The sequence below is a fragment of the Monodelphis domestica genome, chromosome 7 (assembly GCF_027887165.1).
Source record: "Monodelphis domestica isolate mMonDom1 chromosome 7, mMonDom1.pri, whole genome shotgun sequence".
In the NCBI taxonomy this organism is placed as follows: Eukaryota; Metazoa; Chordata; class Mammalia; order Didelphimorphia; family Didelphidae; genus Monodelphis; species Monodelphis domestica.
In genome coordinates this window covers 188,414,965-188,440,607 of record NC_077233.1, presented here as the reverse complement: position 1 = coordinate 188,440,607, position 25,643 = coordinate 188,414,965, and the positions used below count along the sequence as shown (strand labels likewise).

Here is a 25,643-nt window from a genome sequence, read left to right as displayed (position 1 = left end):
AGTAAGGTTCAAGAAGGACATAAAGGTCCCCAAGGAAAAGCAAAGATGCCTATTTGACTGATTCTTTTAGCAAGTATGTTCATGGATCCAGAAGAATTTAGAATGGAAGAGTGAAGACAATTGCTGAATTTATTGTGAATTTAAGAGTGATAGGTGTTGACTGAAGTCTGCAAGAACAGATAAAAATGTAAAGAATTAAGACTATAGTGATATGCCAACAGTGCCCTAACTCTATGTCTTAGAAGCTGGAAAGTCCATGAAGTGCCTGGTTTATTGGAACTTAGCAAGTGAAATTAAATTATTTCTTAGTAGTATTTAAACGTTTCTCCCCCAGCATACTATGTGTAGAAGGGAACTTAAAACAGATCTGGGGAGTAATGCATCCCTGACAGTACAGGATTGGGTTGGAGAGAGAATATGATAAGTTTATAGGAAATCAGACTATACTCCCTGTTGATACCCAGTGAAAATAAATGGAATTTCAGTTCTTGGGTTTGAAACTGTAGCTCCTTGTGGCTTCTCACCGACTTGGAAGGAGGAGAGAGAAGATGCTTTCTTTTCTCAACCCTGATTAACATCTTACATAACCTCACATGGATAGCCTTTTTTTCTGGATAAGGAGGCAGCCCCCTATTTTATTTGAATGTAGTAAAGAAGCCTGCTCTCCAAGGACTCCCAACATATTTTTAGTTAAGGAACCTTATAGAATATACAACTATAAGCTGAGTTTAGACTGACTAATTCATGCAAGCTCCACACCAAATATTTATTTGACCACGAGATGCCAGAGGAAGTGGTCAGGAAGGACTATTCCTGAGGTATAGTAGATCTTGTAAGCTGTTCATTGAATTCTTTAGATAGAAAAATAGTTGGCACATTTCTCATGTTGGAATTCTTTACTATTTTGTTTGGCTAGTTGAAAATATATTTGGTTCTCTTTTCTATCTCTCATCCCATCTGTAATATGTACTTTATATTCTAGATAGTTCTAAGAACATGTTAATAAGCCCAGTAGGAATAATTGGTTTTAAATAGAATCTGAATTAAATCCAAAATATTTAAAATGCTTCTGTAAGAAGCTTATTGAGACTCTTTGATTGGGTGTATATAAATATGTAGATAAAGATACATATGCCCAAATGTGGGTATGTACATTTATAATGAGTAGGAAATAATACGGTTTATTTGTGTGTCTTCCTCCTATATGCACATTGGAGTCCGATAGTGTTTCTATTTGAGAGTGGCTTATAAAGCTTTTTAGAGCACATGGTACAAAATTAGGGGTCAACATACTTTGAAAGAGGGCTGGAGATATGATATAAAGGTCAAATTGTTTCTAAGTTGAGCTGAGTCACAAGGCCTTAGTTTGAATTTTAGCATTGACAAGTACTTAGCTTGTTTTCTCATCTATAAAATTTGGAAAATAAACTTGAACTAAATGAATGTTGGACTTCACATAACAGTTCTCTCATGAATTTACTTACTTTTTTTTAAAAAATAATGTTTCTCCTGCACCTTACTAGCCATGAACTCTATGAAGTGGGGAAATTTGATATGGGGGCCACAGTTTTAACTTAACTTGGTTAAAAGCAATCTCTCTGAAAAGGAACATGGTACTTATCATTTACTATGTTATATAAAACATTATCCTGACATACCCTAGAGTTCTTTGTTCTAAAAGAATGCAACAGAAATAATGAAAAATTATTGTTTTAATTTATTATTTTTTTTCTGGTGTGGTTATCATGAGACCTAGGTATCACTTTTTCCACTGCTAGTAACTTGCTATGTGAACTCTGAATCTTCCAGTTAACCTTGATAGGCCTCAAATCACTTGATTATAAAATAGTTGGAGAAAAATCCAGGTCTCTTCCTACTGCAGATGTATAAGAGACTGAACTAAAAGCACCCTAAGAGCCTTAGGAAGAGAGCTAATAAAAAGTTGTTGCCATTATTTATAATAGCAGATTTCCCTGCATACATGCCTAGTTACAGTGGGAGGTAATGTGAAAAACCAGTCTGGGTGTGAGAATTCTCTCCTTGTCCTCTTGGTAACTTTACTTTTTAATTAAGAGGAGATTGTGTGTGTGAGGCAGCATGGAAATTGACTGTACATATGATACTGCAACCTGAGGGCAGAAGGAAGCTATGAAGCTTTAAATTCTAATTATTTATGAATATTTCTCATGTAATTAATTCTTCCTTGCCACCAATTAACCCCTGCTTGGTGGTATGTGAGGCCATCAGAACAGATGTGTATCTAGCACCTTGGGAACATGTACATTTAGTGCTTTAGCTAAGGAAGGGTCATGGTTTCCATAGGTTGAATTTGAGTTGTCATCTGGCCAACTGGAGTAGTAACAGATGAATGGGACTTATTGTACATCATGGTTGATGGCAGTGACTGGGCAGTAAGACTATTTATATGTATGTAGCTTTTTCTGGATCATAGAATCTAAGCATCTCAGAGCAGAAGGGGACCCTAGAACTCATTCAGCATTTTAAAGATGAATAAAAAAGGCCCAGAGATATTGTGACATGGCTAATTATTAATGGAATTAGGACTAGAACCAAAGTTTCCTAATTACCAATGCACAATGATTTTTATTACATGAAACTAGCTCTCTACTCATGCTTATTTCATATCATACCTCTCATAAACATCAGTGATCCAAGTTTCAGAGACATGCTTCTACCATGTCTTAGTCCAGGGTTTGTGGAGGACATTTTTAAGCATTGGTTTTTCATAGTTGTCATTATAATAGGTTTAAAACATAGAGAGAGGAAAGGCATTGATGAATCATAAAATGTTCAGAAGGGGATGGCAAGGATCATGAAAGGTCTCAAAATTGAGCCATATTAGAAACAATTGAAGAAACTGGGGGTTGTTTGATCTGTTGAAGAGAAGACTTAGTGGTTAACATGGGGGTCTGGAGCTGTCTTCAAGTTTTTGAAGGTCATGTAGATGAAGGATACAACTTGTTCAGCTCTACTCTGTATGTTAGAAAAATTAGTGGAAGTTGGATAGAGGCAAATTTGTGATGTAAGAAAAAACTAATAATCATTAGATTGATATAAAAGTGAAATGAGTTACTTCTCGATATCAAGGTTCGGATTTGATGACTAGTTGTTAGATATTTTGTAGAGCACTCTCCCCAAACAAACACTTAGCCCAGGGGTGCTAATGTCTAGTTTCTGAACACTATTACAACTTTTTGTTTTTGCCTCTTTACAAATGAGTCATTGCCAGGGATCATGTCTGTATTGATAGGAGAACTTGTGGGTATCCTTAGCTCTGTCCTGTTGTTAGATTTGGTTTTCAGTCCCCTAGTAGGATTTGTTTTTTTAATTGGTGAGGAAGGGATTTCAGAGGTCTGAACTTTTGCTGCCTCTATGCCGCCATCTTCTACCCTATGTTACTCTTGTTCATATACTGCCCTAAGTTTACTGGAGGTGAACTCTATCCAAATTTCTAGGGGATATTCCTTCTAACATTGTATGGATAATCATGGAGAAGATGAGCTATCCATTGGTTATCTTTATTGCTTGCCATCTGATCAGCCCATCTTTTTCTTTGACATATTGCTATGATTATATCCTTTAATTATGTTTTCCCCCAAATTTCTTAATTTACTCCCTATGCATTTCTCCACTGACCTCTGTGATACTCATGGAAGAAAACCATATGGATGAAAAGTCTCTATTGTTTAGATTGTGACATAGGTGAACTAATAGTTAATAGAGTTATCGGTACATTTATATATATTATATATCTATATATATCTTCTATGGTAATACAGATAGAAAATCAGTAAGTAGGGCCCGGAATTAAGCAGGAATTGGACAGCAGGGTAAACTGCCTTCAGGAAATTGTAGAGCTCCTTTAATAACACCAAACTTTTCCATGAAACAAAGGCCTGTCATTTAAATACCAGTATTGTTATAGTATTGTTATGAAGCTTCAAGTCTTGGATAGTACAATCTCCAAATGATTAAAAATGATTGAATTAAAAATGATTTCTTAATTTGCCTGTTTTGTCTATTTGAATCTGTAGCTTAATATTTGTGGAACACTTTCTGAACCTGTGCTAATTTATGTGGTTCTCAAATGATATTCAAATGAGAAATGATGATCGAATATGGAATTTTAAAGTTGTGTATAAACTTAGAGATCTTTTGGTCTAGAGGTTCTTAACTTTTTTTCTGTGGCATAGATCCCTTTAACTGTCAGAGAAGCCTGTGAATCTCTTCATAGAATACAACTTTTAAATGAATAAAATATAATAAATAGAATCACAAAAGAGGACAATTATATTGAAATACAATGACAAAATATTAAAGATAGGTTTACAGACCCCATGTTAGAACTCTTGATCTAGTCCAGTTCCCTTTTTTGAAAGATGAATAAACTGATAGAGACTTGTTCAAAATCATACCATTCTTGAAAGAGCAAATTTCTTGGCCCACCTAATTCATTGGTCTTTCTGATATGCCATTTTGCCTGATTTGGTCCTGCCATCGTCGTTGTTGTTTTCCTTTTAAAAATAAAACCCTTATCTTCCACCTTAGAATCAGTGCTATGTATTGGTTCCAAGTCAGAAGAGTGGTAAGGGCTAGGCAATGGTGGTTAAGTGACTTATCCAGGGTCATATAGCTAGGAGGAGTCTTTAGGCAAGATTTGATCCTAAGACCTCCCATCTCAGGGCTTGGCTCTCAATCCAGTGAGCTACCCAGCTGCTCCCTCCTGCTTTCTTTAGGAGGTTTGAATACTGATTTGGAAAAGACTTTCAGTGGAAAAAGAGTTGTTTCAGTCTCATTGACAATCAGAATCAATAGAGGAAACCTAATGGAGGAGCTTTCTAAGCATTGTTGAAGGTTTCCATGGTCATCTTGAAGAATCTAGTGATGTGATAATCTGAGAGTAGCAATTGAAGTTGATATTTACATTTCCTATTAGAAGTGTGGCTGCAGCTTGACCCAGTGCTGTCACATCCCAAGTGGTCTTTGAGATACATGAAGATTTGCCTTTTAGTCATATGAAAAGAGCAGCAAATTCGTTTTTCATGTCTCAAGGTATAAGAGGAGAATTGGGGAAACCTCAATGAATCAAACTTTTCAAGGCCTGGGAGGATAAAAGATAATCTTTTGTCATTTGAAATTTGTACTTTGTTAGGTAATAAAGAAGGAGATCACAGTGATAGAGACTAAACAAATAATGAAATGTGCAGTGTTGGGAAGAAGAAAGAAAATTATATAGTACTGACAGCAACTCTGCTATTGTATGTCACTTGTGGTTGGTGAAGTGTAATATTTATTAGCTCTATGAAAGTAAACCCCATGTTACCCACTTTACTGCCTGAGAACAAGAGCAGCAGAGCACTGTGGCAGAATGTGAATGCATGTTAACATTGAATGCTAATGTAAAGAAATTAAAGTCTTCAGAGAGTGGATTTTATTAGGATGCTGGATCTTAGCCTCTCTCTGTTTTTGCAGTCACTGTAAAAGCTCCTTTGCAGAGTAGTTCAGGGACATCTCTAAGAGCAGTTTTTGCTGAGGTAAATAAAAAAAATTCAGAATATTGGAGTACTGTTTTTCTTACTATTTGCAAATGCTGTTACAAGTCATTCTGAGGGCAATAAATATACATAGAGAGATTGTACTAGAGACTGAAAATGCACACTAATGGGTGAAAGGGTTGATACATGTTTTACCATCTGTGGCATGTATCACATCCACATAATGAAATGTGCCATAGCCTGTTGTGGGGGCTTTGGGTTATATGATTTGTGCTGTTCCAAGGCATTTTTGTGTCTTTGTTAAGAAAAGTGCCATTTTCCTTTTAGGAAGAGGGAGAACATATTTTCCAACTATCCCACTGAAAGTTTTCTTTTCTTAAGTTTCTCACATGGCATCTTGAGTTGTAGTATCAGAGTGTTTATTGGGATTCTGCCCATCATTCTTTTTTTTTTTTAAAAACCCTTACCTTCCGTCTTGGAGTCAATACTGTGTATTGGCTCCAAGGCAGAAGAGTGGCAAGGGCTAGGCAATGGGGGCCAAGTGACTTGCTCAGGGTCACACAGCTGGGAAGTGTCTGAGGTCAGATTTGAACCTAGGACCTCCCGTCTCTAGGCCTAGCTCTCAACACACTGAGCTACCCAGCTGCCCCCTCTGCCCATCATTCTTAGTGCGGCTTAGTGCTTGGTAGAAATGACTTACAGATATGTCATAGCCTGTGTTCTCTGTCCCATAGTTGGGATATCACTCTTGGGCTCTAATTTCACATGATGTATCTGATGATTGTGTTTGAAATGAAAGAAAAATCCATTTTCCCAGAAAGTTTGCAAATTTCCTGGAGGCTGAGATTACTTTTCTGAAATTGCCTTCTGTTTGAAGATTGCTCATGATTCTCTTTAGAATTCTCTAAAAAAATGTTTTGCAAAGCTTTCCAAAATCATTCCTGACCTAATTACATAAAAGAGTGCAATATATTCTCACTTTAAATCTTAGGCATTTAAGGAAGTTCCACTTGGCTTTGCTTATATTTTGAAAGTGACATGCCCTTGAGAACAACTAAAAGTTTTAGTCTAAAATTGTATTAATATCATTAGATTAGAAAAATTAGAAAAATCAATTTTCCCAAGAGTTTGCAGATTCTCTGGTGATGTGCATATGTTCACAATGCTAATCTAATATTCTCCTGGATGCATAGTTGGAATATAGTAAGTATAGACAAGTCCTTCTAGTCTTACAATCACTCTCCTCAGAAATAAGCCAATAAGCCATACAGGGAAATAGTTCTTTGCCCTTCTCTCCTTTTGTTGGCTTACTTTCTGGATGCTGTTATCTCTTGGAGCATTTGTTGGCTCTAGAAATTCTACCTAACCCCCTTTCCCACCTTTTGGGGAATGTTGCCTTCCACCTGCATTGACCATCTTCTATCATCTCTATATCGTTTTTCTATCCCTTCCTTTACTCCCCATCTTCCTCAGGTGTATGGATATGCAGGGGTTTGGGGGAGAAATTGGTCTTGTCTCAAGGCTAAGGATTCCTAGGTGACATGGGGATTCTGGACTTCAGTTATTATTTAGGTACTTTATGGTTTAAATGGCATTTTTGTGCTTAGCCATTATTTATAGCATTGTTTATATATGTAAACCCATATTGAGTTCCAAATAATTGACTTAAAACAAAACTTTTGGAAATGCAACCTTGTTAATTTTTGTGGTTAGACTGAATATTTAATTGGTTGCCAGGGATTTAATTTCTAAATCCCCAAAATTAATTACTAAAGTAAAATGGAACTTAAGGTAGTTTATTTACAATAGAGGGAAGATATTAATGAAGAGAGAAAAGGGAGAGAGAGAGAGAGAAAGAGAGCTCTGACTTCCTCTGAGCCAGATAGGAATTCAAAGGCCAGGAGTCTCAAGAGGATGGGCCTTTCATGCCTCCAGAAAGGGCAAGGAAGGAAGTCAGCCTCTACACTCACCATGTTGTCAGTTCAATCAGCAGATTCTTTTATCAGCGTCAACTCCAAGTGACTTCACTTCAAGTGACTCCTTTCAAGGCCGTCTTCACTCTTAAGTCCGAGTGTCTTTGTGTGTCTCTGTTTCCACTTTTAAAGACCTTTTCTTCGTGTGTCACTTCCCCTAAATTTTTATGTCTGCCAATCACAACTGACTTTCCACTCCAGGACTGCCCACTCTTTCACACATGGGTCACAAACCTCCCACTCAATATATGAAATGGATATTCACATCTTTTTTGTGGTTAAAATCCAAAATGGGTAGCAATCCAATCTTCACAACCTGTTTATATGTTGGAGAAAACTGTACTTATAGAAAGAAATGATGTACTTTACTGTATGTGCTATGAATGGTATATCAATTTTCTCTGAATTAGAATAAGGTAAAATACATGTAAAACTATAGTTATACTGAACATAATTTAATTTCCTTTTAAGGATTAAGAAAAGCTTTAGAATCTTTCATTGTCTTAGGGTCATCATTATGAATAAGAGTTACCATTGCACTATAGCTATGAAGTACCAGTTAATAAAAAGCTTCAGGTCATAAAATATTGAGTGGAAGAGATTTTACTGAATTAATCAATTAACATATTTATTCAGGACCTAAAATGAATAATAGAGGCAGTATGGTATAATTGGTAGAATACTGGACTTGAATTCAAGGTTTAGGTTCAAATCCTACCTAAAACACCAACTGCCTAATTTAACCTCTTCCTACCTCATGCAGCTCCCTAGGACTTTCTCACCTGGATGTATTTTAAATAAAATGTGTTAAGAAGTAAACTAAAAGTTTTTTTCTTTTCTCCAGACCCTATTTGAAAAAAAATCATTTGCTTCTTTTGACTATCACCACTCTCTCATTTGCTAGGCACAGATAATTAATAGTCTTTAATTCCCTCCCTTTTCTTTGCTTCCTGCATCCAGTTTCAGAGCCCTTTAATTTTTATCACTAAAAATATATATCTCCCTATTCATCCTTTCTCACCATTTGTGCTGTCACAACCCTGTTTCTAGCCCTCATTGCTTCCTGAAAAATTAATTAAAAATTTTTATTTAATTAATTTAGAATATTTTTCCATGATTACATGATTTTCCTCTTTCCCTTCCTTCTGTCTCTGTGTTTAAGGTTCTCCTGGTTTTGTTCCTTTCACTATGCATCAATACCTGGAGGCCGTTCCAGTTCACGTGGAATTCTTCCATTTCATTATTCCTTTTAGCACAATATATTCCATCATCAACAGATATCACAATTTGTTTAGCCATTCCCCAATCAAAGGGCATCCCTTCATTTTCTAATTTTTTGCTACCTCAAAGAATGCAGCTATAAATATTTTTGTACACATATTTTTCCCTGTTATCTCTTTGGGGTAAAAACTATTAATTTTAGATTTACTACACCCTGCTTAGTCTAACAAACAGGAATGTCTCCACCCCTACTTAAGGATTAAGTGTTGAGAAGGATGGCCTATGACAGACATGTGGTAGCAAATGACAAATCAGAAACAACTAACAGACCCCTGCTGCGCTGTCTTAAGTCAAGCTTAAGCTACCATTGGTACATGTGAGATGCAGGAAGTGATGTAAAAAACAATCTATATATTTTGCGTCCATTCTTCTCTCTGGGCTCTTTTCATGGAGAGGTGGCTCTGGCTTTTTTTTCCGCAGTGGAGACGTGGCTGGTGGCAGCGTGCTGGGTGTCTTGGTGTCTTGGTGTGCCTGCAGCTCTTATCTGGGTTTGGTGGTGAGGGGTCTTCCCTGAGCTCTCTCTGAGTTTAGGCTGATTCCTTTTTTCCTTTACCTTTCCTAAAAATGCCATCTTCCTAGGAGGCCCCTCATCTCAAAGGAGGCCTCGTGGCTGGAAGGTCTCAACTCCCTTGGCTCAGGCTAGAGAAATCTTATACCCTTTTCCCTCTTCTTAATTCCTTCCCTCTATATTAATTAAACCACCACAAAATTCCCAAGGTGACTTGAGTATTTTTATTGGGATTTGAATTAATCCCTGGTGACCAACTAAATTTATATTCAGTTAAAAAAAAACTAAATTTACCCCTTACAAGACCCAGAAGTGATTTGCCTGGATCAAAGGGCAAGGCAGTCATTTAAATTAAAGCCCTTTGGGCATATTTCCAAATTGCCCTCCAGAATGGTTGGATCAGTTCACAACCCCACCAGCAGTAGATTAGTGTCCCGACTTTGCCACATCCCCTCCAGCATTCATTACTTTCCTTTGCTGTCATGTTAGCCAATCTGCTAGGTGTGAGGTGAAACCTCAGAGTTGTTTTGATTTGCATCTCTCTGATTATCAGAGATTTGGAACACCTTTTCATGTACTTATTAATGGTTTTGATTTCTTTGACTGAAAATTGCTTGTTCATGTCCCTTGTCCATTTATCAATTGGACAATGACTTGATTTTTTTTGCAATTGATTTAGCTCTTTTTAAATTTGAGAAATTATAACTTTGTCAGCGGTTTTTGTTATTAAGATTTTTTTCTCAATTTGTTGCTTCCCTTCTAATTTTGTTTGTACAAACCCTTTTTAATTTAATGTAGTCAAAATTATTCATTTTACATTTTGTAATATTCTCTATCTCCTGTTTGGTCTTAAAATCTTTCTTTGGGGGAAGTATTTAAAGGGCTGTCACATGAAAGTGGAATTTTATTCAATTAAATTGACCCTAGAGAACCCAATTAAGTGATGTGTCAGAGTTAGAAAGATTTAATTTTGATGTTAAAGAAAAACTTCTTTGTTAAAGTAACAGGTTTTTCAGGAAATAAAGTTTTTCCTTATAAGAAGTCTTCAAACAGAGACTGAATAAACTACTTGTTAAGGATGCTGTGGAATGTCAGGTAAAGGTGGGACTAGATGGCTTTTAAGGCCCCTTCAAACTCTCAAATTCTCTGATTCTGTGCTTGTCACAAATCAGTTGATCTTTATTGCCAGAAGGTGCTCTCATAATGCAAATTCTTTACCTTGCTGAAAGCATAGATCCTTCATGTATTTGAGTAACAATAATAATAATAATAGCTAGCATTTATATAGAACTTTTAAGGTTTGCAAAACTTTACAAATGTTATCTCAGTTTATTTTCATAATAACCCTGAGAGTTGGTTGCTTTTATAATCTCCATTTTATGGATGAGGAAATTGAGGTAGCCAGAAATTAAGTAACTTAACCATGATTCCACAGTTAATAAGTATCTAAAGTTGCCCTCAAGGAGCATATATTCTGCTGAGATTTTGAAAGAATTTATAAGCAGATAAGGAAATAGAAGATATTTTGAGGAAGCAGGGGAAACTAACAATTAAGTAGGTCAAGACAGGTTTTAGGAAGTTAGTGTAAGTCCACTAAATCCTGTAGGAAAGTAAGTTTAAGGGAGCAAATGAAGAATGAGTACAGACATCAGGATATCTTTTGCAAGGCAAGGAAATAGATCAAATGTTAAATTTATGGAATAGCAAGAAGGCCAGTTTGACTGGGACATTGAGTATGTTGAGGTAAAATAATTGTGGCAGGGTAGACTGCTTCCACATTGTTGAAATGCTTTTGATGCTAAATTTTATTTTATTTTACATGTGATAGGCAGTAATTCTTAAGCATGGGGAATTATGACGTGCCATTTAGGAAGATTACTTTGGCAACTGTTTAAAGGGCAGATTTGAAAGGGAGAGAGAATGGAAGTAAGGAAATTTCATTAGGAGGCCATTGCAGTATATCCAGGTGAGATATGATAAGGGCATGAATTAGGTAGTAGCTATGTGAATGGAGAGATGGTAATAAAGTTGAGAAATGAATGATCAAGATGGCAAGTGATAGGATAGAGGAGTTAGATATTAATTATGAATAATAAAAGAGAAGATCAGAATTTGGCAGTAATAGATAAACTTCTTGAGAATTCTGAGTTAATCAGTCTTCATTTTCATCTTAGTTTTAGGATACATAAAAGAATGAATAAAAAAGAAACATTAATGAGTTCTTATTATGTGCCATGCACTGTGCTAAGGACTGGAAATTAAAAACCAAAAGTGGTATGTCCCTGCTGTCAAGGAGTTTAATATGGTGAGTTGCAGGGATGGCAAGTTGATCCACAGGGATGTCAATTGACTTTCTCTCACTCCAGAAGAAACTGCAGTATTGATTTGGTTATTTTGACCAAAATAGGAGGTAGAAAGTGGGTTTGGGGGCATGTGAATGGTTGTAGAGTAGATGGTAAAATGTTCTGAAGAGACAGCTGGAATGTTTGTGAAAATCTCTTCTGTTCTAGGGCTGGCTAGCTATTAAGGGCTAATTGAATTTGAACTCATCAATCAAAAAGCTCAGGTCTAAGGTGGGAGTTCCTAAATTGAATGGATTAAACTTCTCCAGGAATCAGAGCATATTATGTGGAGGTGTTTTCAAGAATGTGCTTTCTAGTTGGGAATAAATGTGGTAATAGCAGGGCAAATCATCACTCATGGAAGCTCTCAGCTTTGATTTCTGATTGAAATTATGGACACAGAGCCAAGTGAATCTAAACATTGCCCAGAATTTGGTCACATAGAGAGAAATTTCAGGTATTTTTTTCCTAGTAACCTACTGGTTCATGTGTATTAGTTAATTAGGTAAGTTTTTTTTTTTCCCTGCTAAAAGTTTCAGATGGAGCAACCTAATTCTCAGGAGAGTCTACTGACCATATTTTCTTCTATGATAAATAGAAAGACTTGAATAATTTCATTTTAACTACATTGTATACTCCTCAAATTTTCCACCAATCTTCACTAGAGAGATTTTTTCATTATAAAAATAACGATGACTGAAAAGCCATCCCATTGACCCTTTTTAGGACTCAAAACAGACCTTGACTTAAACAAACAATTTTCCAATTTCCTGAGCCCTTGATGCACAACTGAAAGCTTGTAAAATTTTCAAGGTTTCATTGAGATAAAAGCTAAGGACAGATAATCCCACCTTTCTGCAAAAAAACAAAAAATTGTTTTAGATAAAAAATCTTTGAATCTGCCCTTTTTCATGGCTAGTGTCATGGTTTAGACTGAGGCCCTTGACTCTGTTGCAGATATCTATTTTCAATATTTCCACAAGTTTTAACTCTCAGGTACCTCCTCACACCTAGCAGACTGGTTAACATGACAGGAAAAGAAGGTAATAAATGTTGGAGAGGATGTGGCAAATTGGGACACTAATACGCTGCTGGTGGAGTTGTGAATTGGTCCAACCATTATGGAAGGCAATTCAAATTATGCCCAAACAGCTTTAAATGACTAACTGTCCTTTGATTCAACCATACTTCTGCTGGGTTTGTTACCCAAAAAGATAATAGGGAAAATACTTGTACAAAAATATTTATAGCTGTGCTCTTTGTGGTGGCAAAAAATTGGAAAATGAGGGAGTGTCCATCAGTTGGGGAATGGCTGAACACATTGTGGTATCTGTTGGTGATGGAGTCTATTGTGCTGAAAAGGAATAATGAATGGGAGGAATTCCATGTGAACTGGAATGACTTTCAGGAATTGATGCAGAGTGAAAGGAGCAAAACCAGGAGAACTTTATACACAGAGATGGGAGGAAGGGAGGGAAAGAGGGAAGCCATGCAATCATGGAAAAATATTCTAAATAAATAAATTAAATAAATAAATTAAAAAATATTTCCATTAGTTTAAAAAAAAACTTTAGCATTGGAAAGTGAATAGAAGATTATTTCATTTTTGAGTCTTATTAGTGATTTAATATGTGATTGAAGAATTAAATTTTTTAGCTATGTTTTAAAATTTAGTTTTATTTAGAGATACTTTATTTTTACAATTACATGTAATAATAATTTTCAACATACATTTTCCAAAATAATAAGATCAGAATTGTCTCTCTTCCTCCTTTCCCTCTCCCATCTTGGAGATGGTAAACAATTTAATCTGGATTATAAATGTATTATCATGAAAAATATACTTCCATATTGATCATTGTTATGAAAGAATACTTATAAAATTAAAATTCCAAAATAAAATTATAAACTGTTAAAAAGTTAGCTGTATATGTTTTAATGCATGTGCAAGGAAATAAATGCTCATTGCTGGAAGCCTGGCTTTCAATATTTGAAGGTTATTTAGAAGATCATTGTTTCTTCCTTTCCCCCCTCCTTTAAGGTTAGATGGAGAAAATTTGATGTGAGCAGGAAGAAGGAAGAAAATGTTTAATTTGTTGTGTAGAACTCCTCTGCTTAGTCTTTTGATAGGAATAAAAAAAATTTGTAAGCCTGTCATCATACTTTTGGTACAATGAAAAAGTTGAAGAACAGAGATTATGATACATTTAATTTCACAGAATACCCTTTAACCCTCAGTGTCTTGTTAACAGAAACAAGTATTTGTCTAGTTTCTTAAAATGCTTAATAACTTCTAATAATCATAATAATAACTTAACATTTATATAGTGTTGTGAGGTTTGCAAACTACTTTTATGCATATCATCTCTATGGGGTCTGAATGAAACATAGAATGAACTTGTCTAGCAGATGATATATATACTTTTTTCTTTTCTTCCTATATTGTAATCTGATCATCCTCATGTGTGAACTGTAAAAATGGAGATTCTTGGTGTATTAATAAAAATTCTTCTCCACTGATTAGGAAGATGTAACAGTGAAGTAAGGAGAGGGCTTCAGGATTTGGGTCAGTATGACAGGGAGAGAGCCTAAGCTTGTAAAGATCTAGGGACTGCCTTTCTCCCTCTACCTTGTGAAAAACAGTTGTTAGTTTCAGCACTGAATTCCCTGAGGAAATGGCTGGAGGGGAATTGAATGCAGGCTTTCCCTACCAACTAAATCTAAGGATGTCCTCAGTATCTCTCTCACCAAGAGGATCTGAAGGCTAATCCCAGCAGGACTTAGCCTCAGAGAGGGTTGACTCAGAAGACTCCCTGTTGTTCTTTACTCTTGAACCTTTACTTGAAACTATACTGAGAGGCTTCACAAATCTGCCTGCTAGTATTATTTAATAAAGGATTTTTAGGGTAATTGGGTAATGGAAAGGGGGGGGGGGCAAGGTCACCCAAAAGTTCCCTAATTCAATCCTTGGCCTGAGGAATGAGGTTATTGCAACCACAGGGTCTCTGACCTGTTCCCCAGCTAAATAGTTCCACAACTATTCTTTATAATTATTTAACTGGCCTGACATTTAATAAGAGAATAGGTGCAAAGATACAGAGGTAAGGAGACAGGGAGGGCAAGAGAGCAGGGATCCCTCCTCCAGGAGTCCACAGACCCCTTTTGGTGTTTGAAATATCTTCTTCTCAATTAAAAGATGTTTTGAAGATGTCTGATAGAGGAATGATCTCTAGGAAACTGGATGTTGACTCAGTGTGGTCTCGGGTAGCTTTCTGTCAAGTCCTCAGTCCCAGAACAGGCCTTCTTAGGTTTAGGACCCAGATCAGAAGCCCCCAGAATTCTCTGTAGATCCTTCAGGTCAGTTTTCCTTCCCAGCATCCTCTGCTCCAACTCATATTCTCCTTTCTCAGCCCTGAAGTTAGGGTTCCAAATCTTGCCCTGCCCCTATCCTTATAGAACTTATATATGAAAGATGTTTCATAGGATGCAAATGGTCTGTTATATTGTATATTTTTTATGATATTCTATATTGTAATCATCGTTGCTGGAATTAGTTTAAATATTTTTTGTAGTGTTAGCTTTTTTCTATCTTGGTTTTAATTTATTCAAAATATTTCAAATGTATTTTTTTCTGTATTCAATATTATTTTTTTTAGGAATTTTAGGCAGGAAAGCAAACTGCTTCAATCTTGTCATTTTCTTATGAAAAAACTAAATGGCTTTTACTGCCTATAGGATAAAAATCTCAACTTTTTAGCATTGCATTTAGGGCCTTGTTTTTCTAGCCTAATTTCCTTTTTTTTTTTTAAGCCCTTACCTCTTTTCTTTTCTTTTCTTTTCTTTTCTTTTCTTTTCTTTTCTTTTCTTTTCTTTTCTTTTCTTTTCTTTTCTTTTCTTTTCTTTTCTTTTCTTTTCTTTTCTTTTCTTTTCTTTTCTTTCTTTTCTTTTCTTTTCTTTTCTTTTCTTTTCTTTTCTTTTCTTTTCTTTTCTTTTCTTTTCTTTTCTTTTCTTTTCTTTTCTTTTCTTTTCTTTTCTTTTCTTTTCTTTTCTTTTCTTTTCTTTTCTTTTCTTTTCTTTTCTTTTCTTCCCTTACCTTCCATCTTGGAATCAATATTGTGTATTGGTTCCAAGGTAGAAGAGTGGTAAGGGCTAGGCAATGAGGACTTGCCCAGGGTCACAGCTAGGAAATGCCTGTAGCTATATTTGAATCCAGGTCCCCCTGACCTCAGGACTAGTGCTCTATCCATTGTGGGTACCTAGCTGCTCCAGCCTAATCTACTCTTATATCCCGCATAGATAGTATAGCTAATTTGGTCTAATATAGCCCCCTGAACACTCATCACTCGTTCCTACACTGGGACATTGTGCTTCCTTCCACCCTGAAGACATTCCTAACTCACCTTCTCCTATTAGGTTATACCTATCCTTTCTAGGTCCAACACAAATTTCTCTGCTTTGTGACACATTCACTGACTCCCTGGGGAACTAATCAATTTCTCCTCTCTTTGAATTCCATACCTGGATTACTTGGAGAATTCTGGAGTTGGAAGGGATTTTAGGGCACCATGTAGGTATGTGTTACAGTGAAAAAGAAATCTATCTCCAAAACGAGATAGATTCATTGGGAATGACCTAGATGGGTTGATAGAAAAACACAAATAGGAACTTTCCCAGGGCCAGTAAAGCACAACCCCTTCAGATTATAAAACAAAGTTTATTGAGGATTAGGAAAATGGTAGATAAAATCCTAAATCTATACAGCTCCAGCTCCTCTCACCTTCCTATGACTCTCCCCTTTTCCCCCACCTTGCCTTTCTTTGTCTAATGTAGCTCTTCCTGCTAGCTCTCTGATCTTATCTAGACCCCAAATTATCAGACTACCTTAATTAGCCTAATTAGTATAGATTATCTCTAAAAGGCTCAGGATGAAAGACTCACAGATGACCTCATTTCCCAAGCCTGGGGTTGGCTTCCCAGCTAAACCCAAAGACCCAGGTGAAAAACCCTTGGGTTTACCTTAACCAAGTTGTCTCAGCACTTCAGGAAGGACAGATCTTCTCCAAGGCAGTTCTCCAAACCCAGGAATTTCCTAATCTTTCCACAAGATTAGTTTGTTCTCAGGAGATGGTAGATCAAAAGTCCTCCTTTCTAGCTCAGAGAAAAGCCAATTCAGGAGTGACCATTAAACTCAGTAACTCCCAAGATCCTCATCTCCACAAACTTCTCTTTCCAGAATCTTCTCCCAGGGTTTGTGTCTAAATTCTCCTCCTTTCCTCAGACAATCCATACTTTTTTTCCCTATCCCTTATCCCTTATCCTTACAACAGTTCTCTGACTGATCTTAAATTCCTCAGTAATAAAGAACAAAGTAAATTTTGAGATTTCCCATTCTCTTTGTTGAAATCTCTTCCTTAAAATTTGTATTCCTGCAATCTGCAACCCTAGTTATGTCCTTTATAGCAACATAAACTGATATTAATCCTTCTTCTAGATTACTTGCCTTCAGATATTTGAAGACAACTGCTGGATTCTTTAACCATTCTCTTTTTTAAAGCGAAATCTCCCTAGTTCCTTAAACCTATTCTCAAATGCAGGATTTCCAGGCTTGTTAGCACATTTTTCATTTTTTTCCCCCTGAATACTTCTATTAATACTGCCCAAGATTGGATTAGCTTAGCTTTTTGGTACTTATATTGTTAATTATTTTATCTATATACATATCTGTATAAATATGTTGCTTGCTTATGCACATATGTGTGTGTGTGCCTATAAATATTTTGCCTATTTAACTGGATTATAAAATTTTTGATGGCTGGCCTCAAATAGAATTCATATATATTTGTTGATATGAAATCCCACTCATGGCAGCCACCTTCTTTCAAATAAAACTGTTGGAGGATTACTTCTCTAAAGAATGAAGAACTTCCTCCAGAGAAGTTATTTTTAATGACACTGGATGGTGAGATATGAAATAATAGACTTGACCTGTCACTTAATTTGTCCTTGCTTTTTTCCCTTTTAGATGAACTGCGTCAAGCCATTGTGGCTATGATGAATAGAAAGGATGAACTGGAAGAAGAAAACAGGTATTTTGTGGCCTTGCAACTCTTTCTCTCCTCAGTCCCCTTTTTGGTGCTAGGTGTTTTGAGGCTAAGGGAATATGCACACAGATATGTATATATGCATATATGTATGTATTAAATAAAATTTGTTCTTTTTTATGCAAAAATGTACAAAGTAGCTTTAAAAAAAGTCTTTTTGTATCTATGCCTTATAATATAAGATTGCTTTCCAAAATAAGTGTACATTCTTGATCTCCTGAATAACTGCAGTTACTAAAAGGTCCTTAGGTTGCGTAGTACTTTTAAGTATTCAAAAATGTTTTTACATTTCTCTTGTCATTTGACACATGGGAATTGTTATAATCTTTTTGCATGTTAACAAGATTAGTTACTGGCTGAGGGGTGACTAGAATTTAAGTCTTTTGACTTCAGGTTCAGGGATCTGAAAAGATGGAAGGATAGGTCCCTCAAAGCATTTCTCATGGTTTATTTATTTAGCTAGTGAGAAATTGCCTTATATTTGAATATTGGCCATGTTTACCCTTTAAAATCTCTGCAAAGCTTTCTAAAACTATTGCTGACCTAGTTGCATAGTGTAATACATTCTCATTTTAGAATTTAGACACCTGAGAAAGTTCCACTCAATCTTGCTTTATGCTTGTAAAAGTGGCATGCCTTTACAACAAATGAAAACTTTAGTTCCAAACTCTGCTAATGTTCTGCTATCCTGTAGCAAGAGTAATTCAGATATTTAATGTATAAGTGGGTTTCCTGTCCAAAAAGAAAAAAAAGTCATGCTTGGATGTAATACTTGTCATGTTTGGTTTGTTTTTCAACTATAGCATTTGAATAACTAGAAGATCTGCTTCCTACTCTTTGTATAAAACCAGAAATTATGTTCACAAGAGAACTTTTGGTGGGCTGATAAGCTTTGGGAGGCAAGACATAATATGTTGTGAAATGATAGAATGTCAGCATATATGTTTAGTGGGTAATAATAATGGGTATCTTTTAAAGGAAACATCTTTCACATAATTTGCACATTCTGTGCATGTTTGCATGCTATTGATTATTTTCCCAACCTCTGTTTATATTCATTTTTTGGTAAACTCCTTTTCAATAAGACTATGACAAGATTACCCTTGTTAGAAAACAAAACAAAACAAAACAACAAAGACTAATTTAATGTGGTACAGTTTAAAATATGTCCTGTGTGACACTGATAATTAAGGTCAGACTAATGTTTTACTTTCACTGAACCTTCAAATTGGTGACTTGTGAAACTCATTCTTAGGTACATATTTCTTTGGTCCTGTTCACTCTCATTCATTAGTCCAATGCTCTTACTGTCATGAGACTCCAGGACATCCTTTGGAACATTATTTAAATAACTTTACCTAAAGAACCTTAAATAAAATTTTATTTTAGATCAGGGAAAGGAATCAACTGGATTTTAGTAGTAATTCTGCTTTGGGCTCAATGGGCACTTTGCTTTTGATGTCTGAATGTATTGTCTCCTCTTCCCCCAGATCATTGCGGAACCTGCTTGATGGAGAGATGGAACATTCTGCAGTGCTCAGGCAAGAAATTGACAACTTGAAACGAAAAGTATCAGAACAGGAGGAACGACATGTAGCAAAGATCCAGGCATTGGCAAGGTGGGTAAAATGAAATTGAGAGCAAGGAGTGGGTTATGTGTGGGAAGCATGTGATGGATAGTTTTATTTTAAAGATTGTAAGAATATTGACCAAATAACATACTATTCTTTAGACATATATTTGGGAGAGAATAGGACATAACATTCTCTCATGGAGAGTAGCAAGAGAAACTTGATAAATTGAGAGACTGTTAACATGTGTCCTTAGGAGGTTAGATATATGTGAAGTATAAAAAAAATGAGCATTTAATAGACCATAACAATATATATTGCTATATGTACCATTGGTACTATGATTAAATCCTATATTCATTTGAGCAGCTGTTTGTTGACATAGTTTTGATAAGATCTATCTTTAAGTACAGAGAAAACCTTGATCTCCCTCCCTAATTTTTCTCTGTCTTCTCTCTCATTTTTTTCTTCTTGATTCTGCTCCTGCCCCCATATCCTTATCACTTTAGGGTCTTATAATGAAATATGAAGGGAAAAAGACATATATAGTACAATGAATAGTACAATAAAACCACAAATTATATGTTATATTTATAGAAGATGTGTACCTAAATTCCCATCAGATTTGTACTTAAATTCCCTCATTGTGGTGTGGGAGATGATTCTTTTCTTTTATAGTTTATGCCAATGAGGCATAAGTTCTCTCAGTTTCTGCTAATTCATAAAGGTAGTATAATAGAATAATTACTAGATGGTTAAAAGAACTGGCTTTGAGTCCTCTTTCTCCAACTGTCAATGTGATATTGGACAAATCTTTTTTTTTTTTAAATAGTATTTTATTTGATCATTTCCATGCGTTATTCATTAAAGACAAAGATCATTTTCTTTTCCTCCCCCCTCCCCCCCCCCCCCCCCCCCCCCCCCCGTATTCCACTGGGTATCACATGTGTTCTTGATTCGAACCCATTGCCATGTTGTTAGTATTTGCATTAGAGTGTTCGTTTAGAGTCTCTCCTCTGTCATGTCCCCTCAACCTCTGTAGTCAGGCAGTTGCTTTTCCTCGGTGTTTCTACTCCCTCAGTTTGTCCTCTGCTTATGGATAGTGTTTTTTCTCCTAGATCCCTGCAGATTGTTCAGGGACATTACACTGCCACTAATGGAGAAGTCCATTACATTCCATTATACCACAGTGTATTAGTTTCTGTGTACAATGTTCTCCTGGTTCTGCTCCTCTCGCTCTGCATCACTTCCTGGAGGTCGTTCCAGTCTCCATGGAACTCCTCCACTTTATTATTCCTTTTTGCACAATAATATTCCATCACCAACATATACCACAATTTGTTCAGCCATTCCCCAATTGATGGACAAATCTTTTAACTAGTTTGTATCTCTATTTCTTCTTTGGTAAAATAAAGTGACTGGGTGAGATAATCTCTAAAGTTCTAACCAGCTCAGCTCCAAACCCTGTGATTTGACGGCAGGTCTTTGAGTATGGGCCCAAAAGTGAATCACTTGTATTTATCCAAGGACTGAATCTAACTAGTTTGAAGAACTTTATCATCAGAAGGATGACTGAATATTAGGTGATTAATTTTTTTTAAGTTATGGTAACTTATAAAACCTTCTTTTTTAAAATACTTATCTTCTGTCATAGTATTGTCTCCAAGGTAGAGGAGTGGTAAGGGCTAAATATTTGGGGTTCAGTGACTTGCCTAGGGTTACACAGCTAGGAAATATTTAGGCCAAATTTGGACTCAGGACTTCCCAACTCCTAGCCTGGCTCTCGTATCCATTGGGCCACCTGGCTATCCAATGAAAAGTATTTCTTAAAGGGATAGAGATTGCATTGTGTTGCTCCACAGAAATGAAGTCACAAGTTTTTAGAAGTATTGCAATAAGTGCTAAGGAAGAAGTTGATTATTCTTTTCTCCCTTTCTACTAGTCAGAACACATATACTTCATTGTGTTCAGTTATGGGTACAACACTTACAACAACAGGACATTGTCCATTTAAATCACACAAAACATGTAGTTCCATGACTCAGAACCAGCTAGGATCAGGGTTTGATCTTAACAGAAGCAGATTTTTATCTCAGTATCAGGAAGAAGTTTTAAAAAAACAATGAGAGTGTTCTAATAATAGAATGTGTTTCCAATTTAGGTAATTTTCTTTGTATTGGAGTTGTTTAAACAGATATCAATTGATTATTTGTTGGGATGTGGTAGAGGGTATTAGGAAAGAGTCTCAATAGATGACATTTCAGTTCCCTTCCAACTCTGAGATTCTACAATTCAGCAATTTTCTCTTTTTCCGCTAACAGTGCTGCATTATCTATAGTGTAGAGGAATTAGATATTTTGTAATGACAACCCTGAGGCTAAAGTTCTTGAAGTATCTTCTGACTCATCTGAGAAAGATTAAATTAATTCTGTTACTTGGGACAAGACATTTCATATCTTCAGACCTCAGTTTCCTCATCTTTAAAATGAGGAGGTTATGCTAGATGATTCCTATTGCCCTTTCCTTTTCTGAAAGTCTGACTATTATTCTGGTTATTTGAAAATCATAGACCTTTGTATAACAGGTAATATAATCTTCTCTTAAGCAAATAATTTGATTAACCATTATTTCCTCCCAGTTCTGTCAAATCAGCCATAGAACTCTGATTTTGCTGTACTCAAAAATTTCTAATAGGCTTTTTTGCCAAACAAACCCTTCCTTGGGATGAAGAGAGAGGAAGAACCAAAGCAGAATAGTGTTAGGTTGTTGTAGTATTTGTTATGCAGTACGATTTTGATGTATTTTCAATTTGGTTCATATCTATCTATAACTAATCCTGTGACAAAGTGCCTTTGCCTTTGTCCTTATTTTATCCACATGAACACTTTGTCATCAAGCAGACAATATTCATGTATCAACAGAAGCCTTAGTTACCTGAATGTTTGGCTTAGCTTGGGTTGCTTCTTTGCATGCCTCACCATGGCTACAAAATTTGCATGTCTAGTGGATCAGCCTTGTTTAAAGAAAGACTATGTTTTTAGGTGGTACTATCCAGGATGAATACAAACACTCAGGCATGGGGATTCGAGGTGAGAGGGATCTCAGAGAGCTAGATCAGCCAATTATTTGCAATGTATCATAACCAGGTACAGTTTTGGAGAAATGAGTAGCAGAGTTGCTGTAGTAGAACTGTGTTAAATTATGAGATAATATATAGAGTTTCATAAATCTTACAACATTATATCAATATCAGCTGTTTTTATTATTATTTATGAACCCATCATTCAAGTCAAGTTGTTTTAATAAACAGATGTTTATTGCCAAACTTACCTTACTGTTTTCCATAGGACATTCTCCCTAAAACAGTGCTGTAGTTTAGTCCTTAACTGGTTTCTGTGCCAGTCATTTGGAGTGAATGGTGAGGCTTAGGCTAGGCAAAAAGCATCTTTTCTTTGCTTGTACCTTCCAGGAAACCATAGAATGCATTTAGTGTCTAGGGCCATTACTCTTCATTCAATACAATACTATTTTTATTGTTTTTTAGGCCTTGACTTCCTTTTAAGCTTTCTTCTTTGTATATCCTCTGAATAGCTAAATGATAAATCTTGCTATTTATTCATGGAGGGTATATGAGTGAGATGTTTTCATATCTGAAAGAGACAGAGTAGAATGAATTATTCTCTACTGTGTTATAGGGGTAGTCAGTCACCTTTTATTAACCTTCTATGGAAATCCTAAATCTCTGCCCCTGCTTTCAGATTCTTTCTTCCAGCTTTTAAAGAGAAAGTTATTCAGTGAGTGAGTCAGTTTCTTGGATGTCTATCCAGAAGGATTGATGGAATTTTTGTCTCAAGTGGTAAAAAGTAAGAACCAAATCTCTTAGCTGTCTGGTAGGGAATTGGCTTGGGAATCACTTGCTGAGAAGAGCCTGTGAACTTAGAGGTTTAGAGTTGGAAGGGATCTTGGAGGCCATCTAGTCCAACCTCCTCATCTACCTCTGGTTTTGAGAGATTAAGTGACTTTCTAATACTCAGAAAGTTGTTGTTCATCCTGTGTTTTGAAGAGGACCAGTGACATCATAGAGTAATATCTTGACTTGCAGGTGAGTTTAGATTTAAGTGAAGCAAAGCTGCGCAAAGTTGTCAACCTCTCTCTCTCTCTTCTAGAGTCATCAAAGTCCAGTGGCAGAACAAAAGTCAGAATAACTGGCTTAGCCTGGGATGTAATAGATGATCTTGGCATCTTTGATGTGTGACCAAACTCTGAGTATTCCACTTTATTTGCTTTAGCCACTTTCATGGTTATTGGACAGTCGTCAGTATAGAGATGATAGTAGCAAAGACATATATATATATATATATATATATATATATATAATCATATCAGATATAATTATATATAATCACCACATAGACTACAACCATACATATATACAACCATATAGATCTAGTATGCTTCCCCAAATGATTCTCTATCTCATTCTTCACCAGAAGCTATTGCAAAACTTCTCTTTTCTTCACCATACCTACTTCTTGATCCCAAAAGTAACAGGTTAATGTTGGAGTTCACTGAGCAGAGAAGGGTGACATGGTCAGACATTGGCTTTAGAAAGCTTTCTTGTCTAAGCACCTTTGGAGGATGGAGACTCAAGTTAGGGAGACTAGATAGGCTATTGCAGAAGCCCCAAGAGATCTCATGGGGTCTTGAACCAGTCTTATTTTGCACTTCAGCCCTTTCTAGTTTCCAATGATCTCTTAATAACCCAAACTGATGTTTTTTTTTTTCTTGATCTTTATCCTCAGTGACTTCCTTGCAGCACTTAATTCTGTTCCCTAACCACTCCTCCTGGATTTTTTGGGACCCTTCTTTCCCTTCTCTTTCTAGTTATCTGGCCTTTTCTAGTTCATCTTGTGTACCTAACCATAAGTGTGTACCTCAATGCTCACTCTTGAACTTCCTTCTATTTTTTTCTCTTTATTCTCTCACTTGATGACCTCATCAACCACCAAAGGTTCAATTATTAACCCTATGCCTATGATGCCTAGATTTGTAAATCCAACCACAGTCTCTCTCCTTGGATGTTACATGGCTTCACTCACAAAGGTAGAAAGTAACATAAATAGGATTTGATCACAGGTCCTTTGACTCTAAATCCAGTGCTTTTTCTGCTATACCATGGTTAATGTTTCTTTAGAGCAAGGCTCTTAACCTGAGGTCTATGAACTTGTTTTTTAATATGATAACTGTATATCAGTATAATTGATTTCCTCTATTTTATTTTGTTTTACACATTTAAGAACATATTCGCCAAAGGTGTCTATGATGCAAAAAAGGTTAAGAACCAATACCCTAGAACATAAAGACCTGTTAAAATAGCTTGAAGTAATAGCCTAGTCACAGTAGGGCCATTGGAACTGTGAACCATGGCTGGTGGAGTGATATAAAGAAAAGACTTTATCTTTCCAAGAGGATATGAAGGCCATTTGCCTTAGTTATATTTAAACACTAGAAAAATATTTGAATTTATTGAGTAAACTCTTGAATCCATTTGAAACTTTTTAGTTAATGTTTTCCCCTTTAAAATTTTCTTAGAAGTGAGCAGAGACCAGACATGATCTTTATTCCTACCTATTTGTCATTTTTATAATCACCTCAAAAATAAAATTAGGTTTATGTATCTAGGCCTAATCTGATATATTCTCTGGTTTTCAAATCTTTCAATCCAGTCTCTTCCTGAGATGTACTCTATTTCTTCTGTCAGTTGGTTTGTATTTATAATCTAATTTGTCATTCTGTCATCATTTTATTTTTTCTAGATGGTAATAAATAGGGTAGTTGGCTAGTTTATACCTAACTGAGTTTCATTTGGTAAGTAGGTGGTACTTCTTCCTCCTCCTATAACACAACCTTATCAATAACTGACAAGTCTATATTGAATCATGCAACAAAAGCCAAAAGGAAGTATGGAAGATGAGAGAATTAAGGTCTTTTGTGATCCATGAATACATGAATAATTGGATAAGAGCTGAGCTATCTAAGAACAATTGTTTTCCTTAGTTTTCAAAAATTTAATCCTGAAGTCAAGTATGTATTTCTCATCATCACTAGAAGGTTGAGGATAAAAGATCATATGCTAATTAATGTTTATGAAGTTTTATTTGGGAAAACAAATCTGAAAGGCTTGGATTGTCTTTTTCTGTTGACTGAAAAAGCTCTTTGCCTGCCTGATATACCCCAGCCTGTCCTTATGTCTTCCCATTTGGTTTGGATTTTTCATAATAGTTTAGGTAAATAATTCAGCTATTTCAAATTTACAGATAGATGTTTTCTGAGAGGTAACCTGGCCTGCCA

The 25,643-nt window shown here is 35.9% G+C and overlaps 1 protein-coding gene across 4 annotated transcripts in view; it reads left to right on the top strand.

Moving 5' to 3' along the window:
• SNX29 (sorting nexin 29) overlaps positions 1 to 25,643 on the top strand; it is an 825,026-nt gene that overhangs the window by 137,013 nt on the left and 662,370 nt on the right. For all 4 annotated transcript variants that reach the window (XM_056806180.1, XM_056806179.1, XM_056806182.1 and 1 more), the window contains 2 exons: positions 17,643 to 17,706; positions 19,212 to 19,340. In XM_056806180.1, coding sequence (XP_056662158.1) covers positions 17,643 to 17,706; positions 19,212 to 19,340 — 193 coding nt within the window. The remainder of the gene's footprint in view (positions 1 to 17,642; positions 17,707 to 19,211; positions 19,341 to 25,643) is intronic.